Source organism: Hemicordylus capensis, chromosome 1, assembly GCF_027244095.1.
Source record: "Hemicordylus capensis ecotype Gifberg chromosome 1, rHemCap1.1.pri, whole genome shotgun sequence".
Taxonomy (NCBI): Eukaryota; Metazoa; Chordata; class Lepidosauria; order Squamata; family Cordylidae; genus Hemicordylus; species Hemicordylus capensis.
The window spans coordinates 205009522-205018624 of record NC_069657.1 but is presented as its reverse complement, the minus strand read 5'-3'; the positions used below and the strand labels follow the sequence as shown (position 1 = coordinate 205018624).

Here is a 9103-nt window from a genome sequence, read left to right as displayed (position 1 = left end):
TGGAAATGCTTCAGAGGTCCAGAATGTCTGCTCCAGGATCTTGGCTTTCCAGAGCATTTGTTCTTGCACAGAAGGCAGGTTTGTATTCATTTGGCTGGAATGCCTGTTGGAGAGGATTGTCTTCTGTCCTGTACTGCACTGCAGATGATCTTTGCCTTGAACTCTTAAGATAACTGACTGAAATGCTGTAATGTCTAGTAAAAAGGATCAAACTGAACACAAGTATATATTTTTAAATCTTCCTCCTCCCCTCACCAGAATATTTCTGGCAAATCATGCATTCATTTTTTTAATGCTTCAACAGCTGTCTCTCATCAGGTAGATGCCTACAAGTGGCTCCTTTCAGTACCTACTGAAAGTACCAGTTCTTTCCTACCCAGTTGCCCTCACTGGATCCCAGCCATTACATCTGCTGGTTTAGAACATTTATCGCAAACCTCTAAACATGATAAGAACAGCAGTTGTCCGCTTACAAGGCTACTTTTTCAGTTGCTGATTTAGTAATGGTCTTAAATGATGAGAAGCAACACACTGTATCTCTGATTGTACTAAAAGATATGCATGTGTATATGCATCTTAACAGAATAAGATCATTCTACATCCAGAGCTTCCTAGCCCAAATTCTATGGTGACAATCCATCACAGAGTTAGATGCAGACATGCCCACAGAATTAAACAGGTTTAAGGGCAACTTTATATCTGTGTTCAGCTGTGCTTTTTGCCTTCTATGTTGGCACACCAAAACTTTTTGAGAGTACAGCACCTCACACAAATCATGAGTTGGTTTTCCCCATGTAAGTGGTAAAGGCAGAGAAAATGTTCCATCAGATACTAAATTTCTCTCTCTCCTACAATAATTTATATAATGAGCTTTAAAGAACACTATCTACATTGCAGGTCCCCTCCCATTCTGAGAGGGGGAAAATGGGGGAAAGCTATGGTACACATGAATTACGATTTCAGGGGGAAAGCTGTTCAAGATAAAGAACCTTAATCTTGAGTAGGTCTTCACAAATGTAAATAAAATACTGAGTGAAACACCAACTGAGACACTATCCACCACTTTAAACAAACAAACAACCCTGGCAATTTCCCCTTTTCTAGAGTGAAGGCTAAGCAATCTAAACTTACAGGTCCTGAATCTAAAATGGAACAATTTATTACCATATTGTAAAAGCTCAAGAGCTAAGTGGACTGAAATACAAATGGATGCAGCATACACACCTCTTACAGGTCCCCTGGCTGGCACCAAAGAATACTGCAGCCTAAACATATTTGTGTTTTTGTATTTGCTAATAAGGGGAACCTGAAGATGCCCAATTCCCCATATTACTAATGATAATTCCAATGGGATAATCAAGAGTAGAATATAGACATAAATATCTGTGATCACACCCCTGGAGGAAAAATGGCTGGTAATTTAATATTAAAAACAGATTCATAGTTTAGATGTTAAGCACACACAAGTGCATGCAGTAATAAAATAACTGAGGATTATGGAAGTGACACTTTAAAAAAATATCTGATTTTTGCATGTGTGAAATAAACACCCATGTAGTCCCATAACCATTAAGTGACTGTAGAGAGAAAAGCCAAAACCGATTCCAAACAAACGGTATGGTATGTACCCAGCATGTCTTCCAGTTTTAGAGAGAAGAAGACTGCACACTTGACATTTCTATGGCAAGATTTTACAAACTAATGTTTTGAACAGTATGGATACTAAAATGTAAGAAAATGATTTCAAAGTTTGACAAGTGTTGATTCTACATCAGAAAAAAGCCACACCGCATTTGTACATATTAAGGAGGACCCTGTGCCGCAGACTGTGAATAGAATGAAAAATCCACCAACTTCCAGTAATACAAATTTTTGCAAAAATGCAAAATTTTTGCAATTCCTACCAGGAAGTGAAAATGCAGAAGGCACTTGAAATGCTGTAAAAGACAGACTTACATTTTACCATGTTGTGCTTTTTGTTTTTAAAAAAGCAGGTGGAGGCTGTATCAATATCAAAACAGATGAAATAAGTGTCTCAAAGCACAAACTTTGGTCTCCACCAAAGTGTCTCAACTTTGGTCTCCACCATTCAAGAACAAATTTGCTGGGATGCAAGCGGAATATTTTGTACTTTTAAGTCTGTGGAAAATCATGAAAAATGCAACTCAGTCATACAGTGTTAGGGTATTTTTCAGTGCTGGTACCAGAAAAAAAAAAAGGGGGAGGTGGGGCAGGACGGGCGGGCGAGCAGTGTCCCACATTGGATTAATGAAACAGAAATGGGGGAAGGGGCAGCTGGGGAAAACCGCTTTTCTGAAGGGGTGCTGGCCCCTTTGTCCCTCTGTCCTTGGAGCTGCCCTTGGTACTTTTCATTTGTTTGTTGCTTTGATGTGAGAAGCCTTGTTTCTAATTGTGCGTATTTAGAATGCAGTCCCACTGCAATAAGTGGGATTTACTTTCCAAGAAAATGTGTATTTGGGCCTATTCTTTACTGCACAGTGGGTAAGAGAAAAGCCTTGCTTATAGTTCACTGCTGATTAAGCCAGTAACCAGACAGCCCTGTGTATGTGCTGCCACCTGCTGGATTCAACATGTTACATCTTTGCTAAAAACTAAACTCTTGGCCAACATCCTAATGGTGCCCTTGAGCAAGGACATTGTGCTAGCACAAAGACATTGCACAGGTGAGTTCCTCTAGGTCTGAAGCTTGCATTCCAGACTAGTGTTACACTACCGTAAGGATGCTTGCACTAATGGAACACCTTGTCTTTTTTAAAGGGAACTTTTGTGCAAGAGTGCAATTCTGCAAATCCCTGTTTTTTAGCGCAAAGATGCAATTTTCTTGCACTAGAATAGCTTTGTTACATATGTGCTTCGTTGGTCAGGATGTCCTTCATTGCTTTTTGAGCTTTTGCAGAATGGTGTGCAGAACTGGTGTATGGCAGCTTATGTGCTCAATTATGCGCTTCACCATGGCTGAAGAAGCTGAGAGTCAGGAGAGACAGGGCTTTTCCCTTGACCACTGTACACTGACATGATCATGCATGTGGGCCCTTTGACTGCTTTCCAAAGTAGCTTAGAAATCAGTCCAGAAGTAGGATTGCATAATGTAGAGGGGTCTGAATGCTAGGGAAATTGAAGTTCTCCAAATTTATATCTTACCAGTGAATTGTGGTACAAAGAAAACAATGCTCACTAACTACAATACCGAGGTTAAAAAGTTGTTTAGACTATTCTTCCCCTCCTCACAGGAAGGAATCCAGTTTAGCCTTTCCATACTGTGGAGTGCTCTTCTCACCTCCATTTAACAAGTGGAATTAGTGCTTTCCCACCTCGAGCAAGGGAAGAGCTTGTTTGGTAGAGAAACAGATGGGAAGGGTTGAAGGAAAAACCCTGCAGTTCCCCCACTACTGGCCAAGTCTCAAGTCCCTCATCAGAAAATGCAAGCCTCCTTGGTATGCAGTTAGCGCTATCACAACAGCTGCCAGAGTCAATCTTCCCCATTACAAATGAACACTTTGGATGTTTCAGAGCAAGTTCTGCAGCATTCGTGGAGCAAGTGATGCAACCACGAATCCTCATTAGTCCTCTTCTCTTTTTCCTGCTGGAAACATGATGCGATCTCTTCCTTGTCCCAGCTTCGGTTAGCTCGAATTCACGCCATCACTCAGAGCTCATCCTGGTTGTTGGAAAGAGAGGGAGAGAGTTAATGCAGTCAATGCTCTCAAAACAGATGGGCACAGGAACACCAGGTGCATTTCCCCCCCCCCAGCCATGAAGGATGCCATTTGTGCCACACTTAAAAGGAGAGGAAGTTGTATTACCCCAAATTGTTCTTTACATTTTACAGCAAAATAGTCAAATAAAATAAAAACCCGTGCCACGCACGAGTTGTTTGGTACTGCAGTCTCCCTTTCAAGATGCTGTGACTGATGCTGTACTTTTCTACCCATCGCTGTGGAGGGTACAGATTGTCTCCTAATGTCCTTGAAGACTAGTATGAGAACTTAGAATGTGTGGCAACTAAGTCAAAAGACTCCCCCTCACAGCTGCACCAGATTTTAAAAGGGACTAGAACGATTCAGACTGGACAGACACAAGTGCAGGAGGAGGGATGCCAAGGCAAGAATGCCTGCTTTGGGGCCACAAGTTGATGCACATGTAACATTAAAGATACAAACAGCAAAGGATAAAAAATGTTCTACATGTGTGCTTAAGAGCAAATTGCCCACCTTGTTTCTGGAAGCCTTTTTTCTCGTACTTTGAATATCTCCAACCTTCTCCATCAGGAGTTCAGCTATGGCTTTTGCATCTTGGCTCTCTATGGGCTCCCCAAAAGCATCTTTCTTGAAAGAAAATGTGAAAGAGTCATCACCTCTAGCCGAAACACACATTTATGTGGCAAAGAGAAAGGGAATGGCCTCCTTCAAGATACAATAAATATGACTGGGCAGTTACAAGGTCTCATTTGTAGTTTAACACAGTGATCAGATACAAAGAAAAGTACTTTAAACCTTTTATTGCAGTACCAAGTTAAATCTATTAGTCTGTTCTGCCCTCCGGTGGGGCAGGAGCCTGCCCTCTCCTACTTTGCAATGCAAAGAAGCTACTGTACGGTCCTGGAGATGCGGCCACAGGTCAGAGGTCAAGCATCTGCCTTGCACGCAGAAAGTTCTAGGTTCAATCTCTGGCATCCCCAGGCAGGCTGGGGAAGACTCCTGTCTGGAACCTTGGAGAGCAGCTGCCAGTCAGTATAGACCAGTGGTTCCCAAACTGGGAGCCTCCAGAGGTTGGTGAACTACAGCTCCCATCATCCCCAGCCACAATAAGTTGTAGCTGGAGCTGATGGGAGTTGTAGTTCACCAACCTCTGGAGGCTCCCAGTTTGGGAACCACTGCTATAGACAATACTGAGCTAGATGGACTAGTGGTCGGATTCGGTATAAGGCAGCTTCCCATGTTCCATGTACATGAATGGTGCTATATAACTAACAAAATACTCTGTCTGTTAAGATTATATACTGATGTTTGGTGCAGCACATGCAGCTACGATCATAAGTCCATGTGCTCATGGCTTCTCCGCTATCATGGAGAAATAGCTCCCACTTGGTTAAAATAAATAAAATTAAACTAAAAACTGAACTAAAACTAAATAAAATAACGGTTTGTTAGCTGCCCCATCACAATTTTTTCTCTGGACAGCTCACAATGAAACATACAATTATAAGAGCAACAATACAAAATAAATACAAAAGCATTTTTAAAACTTAAAAGAAAAAACCTATTTAAAAAGGTCTGGGTGAACAGAAAGCTCTCTACCTGGTGTCTAAAAGAAAAAAGTGATGACACCAGGTGAGCCTCACTGGGGAGGCTATTCCATAAAGTGCAGATTATGCCCATGAAGGTGGTGAATGGCTACTCTTTGGTTGAATAGAGGGCAACATCCAAATCAAGAGCACTTTCACATAGTCCCAAGATGCACAATGGCTGGTGGGCAGAAATAAATCCTTCCAGGTTCTCTTCCATGATACAAGAACCAAGGGTCTTCTGCAGCCACTGGAGGGAGTTCCCATGAGAATACATTCTTTTTCTTTGTAAAAAATAAATACTCTTTTACAAAGAGTTTTCTTTACAAAGAATTTTCTTTGTAAAAAATACAAAGCTTAGGAAATATTTCTTGGAAAAGGTGTACAGTGGCATTAATCTGCATTACTTACACTAAAAATTTAAAAATCCAATTGCAAATAACAGCATTCATAACAATCTCTGTCAACATTCATATAATTTGGTATGTCGGCAACACAATGCACATATTAACTCAAACTCACAACAAAAAGACCTTTTATTGCACAAAAAAACAGAAAACTAAAAGCTGGTAAACATAGCAACATAAGACGTTTCGGTATAACACACCATCCTCAGTTAAACAAACAAATGAGCACAGATGAAAACCTCCACAGACAACACTCTGTTCCATGACTGGCGGAGAAATAATGAGTTGGGGGGCGGTGGGGAGAAGGAGAAAAGGGGAATCACCTGATTCTTCTCAGAGGCTAATAAACTTTACAGCATCAGCTGCCTCCTGAGCAATAATGTGAGGTCTCAATTTCTCTATAAATAATGCTTTCTTGATTTTCCTTCTATGCAGGTTCTCTCTAACTCTATCTATATTGGGATTGAGAGGAACCTACATAGAAGGAAAATCAAGGATGTGGACTTTATGGCTGATGCCATAAAGTTGTTTAGCCTCTGAGAAGAATCAGGTAATTCCCCTTTTCTCTCTCCCCGCTCCCCACTCATTATCTCTTTGCCAGTCATGGAACAGAGTGTTGTCACGTGGAGGAGGTTTTCATCTGTGCTCATTTGTTTATTTAACGGAGGATGGTGTGTTACAATGAAACGTCTTATGTTTTTATGCTTACCAGCTTTTAGTTTTTCTATTTTTCACGCAATAAAAGGTCTTTCTGTTGAGCGTCTGTCAACATTGCCTGCCCATTAGTTGACAATGTGAAGTTTGTTTGGTTACCTTTGTTCCTTGATAAGGATAAAATTTGACTGTTGGATAAGCTTTGATTCCAGCAGATTGACAAGTATGAGCATAAGCTTGGCAGTCAACTTTCCCAGCTTTCACTTTCCCTTTAACAGTCTTTAAAAGAAAGAGGGAAGGGAGGGGGGGCGAGAGACACACATTAAAAACAATTGTTCAAAAACAGTGTGTGTCTACTTCCCTGCTTGGCAACTGACTTTATTAAATAGGGTACTTTAAATTGGAGTAGGTGAGTTAAGCCTCCCGCTCCTGGATAAACAGCCTTCTAGAACCCAGATGCCATACTGTTATCCTTCAAAGTCTTTGAAACAGCTGGGGTGGAAAGAGGGGAAGAAAAGCAGATCCCTCCCAACTTCCCAAGCTGCTAAAGGTCTTAAAAATGAGTTCTCCCCACACCTAGTTCCCAATAAGTGGGAACTAGAGGGCCAGCGTGGTGTAGTGCTTAGAGTGCTGGACTAGGACCGGGGAGACCCAAGTTCAAATCCCCATTCAGCCCTGATACTTGCTGGGTGACTCTGGGCCAGTCACTTCTCTCTCAACCTAACCTACTTCACAGGGTTGTTGTGAAAGAGAAACTCAAGTATGTAGTACACTGCTCTGGGCTCCTTGAAGTAAGAGCGGGATATAAATGTAATAATAATAACAACAACAACAAATGACATTGTTCAGTCTTTGCATGAAGATTAGCCATACAAGGTTCTGGTTTCTCCAGTCAAGTGCCAACTCTGGCGGGGGGGGGGGGGGCAGGGCAGAAATCACACTGTTCTTCCAGATTGGCAGTTGGCTTGAAGGGATTCTTTGAACTTCCCACCATACAACTCCTGTGAAGGAACAAGGTCCCTGTGCAGTTCCCACTGCTTCCCTTCAGAACTCACTGGCTCACATGCCTCCAATTTGCCTTGCCCAACTCCTCTAGAATCCAAGCAGACACCCCTCTTCCTGTCATGCTTTGTCCGTTCCCAGTTCATTCCCTCTTTATTTGCCAGTGAGAGCTGCTCATAGACTCTTTTGGGAGACAATGGAGCACTGTCATTCATTCAGTCCAACTCAAGAGCAATAGATACATCTCAAAATCACCACACAATATTTTGATTCCTGGGCGATATCCATGGCACTGTGTGCTAATTGGCTAACTGGGCTTTGGAACTCTTGACTGAGCCTGACAGAACTAGATAGAAATGTGGATGAAAAAGTGGATGATAGACATGTGGATGAAAAGGCTAGTACACTTTTGGTATGGATTAATTTTTCGACTCATCTGCAAGCCTGATATCTGTCTAATTAAAAAACAAGTAAGATAATGAACTTACCTTAGCCAGAATCTCAAATTCTGGAGCAAAATTCTGGCAAGGGCCACACCATGGAGCATAAAAATCAATGACCCAATGTTCTTTCCCATTCAGAACTTGGTCACTAAAACTCTGAGGTGTCAGATCTAGAGATACTCGGGGCAAATATCTTTTTTTTTTTAAGGCGGGGGGGGAGGGAAGAGAGAGACCAACATTAGAATTTTGTTACTGAAAAAACGTCCAAAAATGAATGATTCATAAATAACACACAGTTGCCTATGTCAGGAACATGAGGTTTAAAAGCATTCAGTTATCTCTTAAAGCAACTCAGAGTATTCCTAAATTATACCATTTTGATGGTTAAGGTCCATTTATAATATACAAACTCCTCTCATCCCTCCAAATTCTGAAGGGAATGAATGAATGAATGAATGAATGAATAAATTTCGATAGATATAACCCCTGCTAACTGGGCAAAAAGGCACCTTTTTAACATTGTGATTCTCTTTATTTAACAGGGGGGAGAGTAACTGGCCCTATCCACCCCCAGCACAGTACATCCAGTGACTGTTGCTGGTGTCTATCTTATGTTTCTTTTTAGATTGTGAGCCCTCTGGGGACAGGGATCCCTCTTATTTATATATTATTTCTCTCTGTAAACCGCCCTGAGCCACTTATTCTTCAATAAATAAATAATAACAAATAATATCTAGAAATTTCAACAGCACTATATTTTTATCTGCATTTTAGAAAATGCAAGAGGGTTTTTTTGCATCATCAGGAACTAAACAATTTTTATAAACCCCAAGCCATAAACCCCTGCTAACTTGGCAAAGAGGCACCTTTTAACGTGGTGATTCTATTTATTTAGCAGGGGGAGAGTAACTGGCCCTATCCACCCCCAAGCACAGGACCTCCTGAGATTGTTGCTGGTGTCTATCTTATGTTTATTTTAGATTGTGAGCCCTTTGGGGACAGGGAGCCATCTTATTTATTTATTATTTCTCTGTGTAAACTACCCTGAGCCATTTTTGGAAGGGCGGTATAGAAATCAAATTAATAATTAAATAATAATAATAATATAATTATTATAATATAGCAGAATAGAAGAAAAAGAAATAGAAAAAACAACAAAATACAAAGATCTACAAATTGAAATTGAAAGGCTGTGGCAGAAGAAGACCAAAATAATCCCAGTGGTAATTGGCACCCTAAGTGCAATTCCAACACACCTTGAAGAGCACCTCAACACCATAGGGGCCACAGAA

At 41.0% G+C, this 9103-nt stretch overlaps 1 protein-coding gene across 3 annotated transcripts in view; it reads right to left on the bottom strand.

Annotated features, from left to right (window-relative positions):
- Positions 1-1137: 1137 nt before the first annotated feature.
- Positions 1138-9103, bottom strand: part of DNAJC10 (DnaJ heat shock protein family (Hsp40) member C10) — a 47362-nt gene continuing 39396 nt past the window's right edge. For all 3 annotated transcript variants that reach the window (XM_053270117.1, XM_053270109.1, XM_053270127.1), the window contains exons 20-23: positions 7857-8004; positions 6526-6645; positions 4233-4346; positions 1138-3679 (exon numbers count right to left, since the gene is read on the bottom strand). In XM_053270117.1, coding sequence (XP_053126092.1) covers positions 3668-3679; positions 4233-4346; positions 6526-6645; positions 7857-8004 — 394 coding nt within the window. In that variant the 3' untranslated portion in view covers positions 1138-3667. The remainder of the gene's footprint in view (positions 3680-4232; positions 4347-6525; positions 6646-7856; positions 8005-9103) is intronic.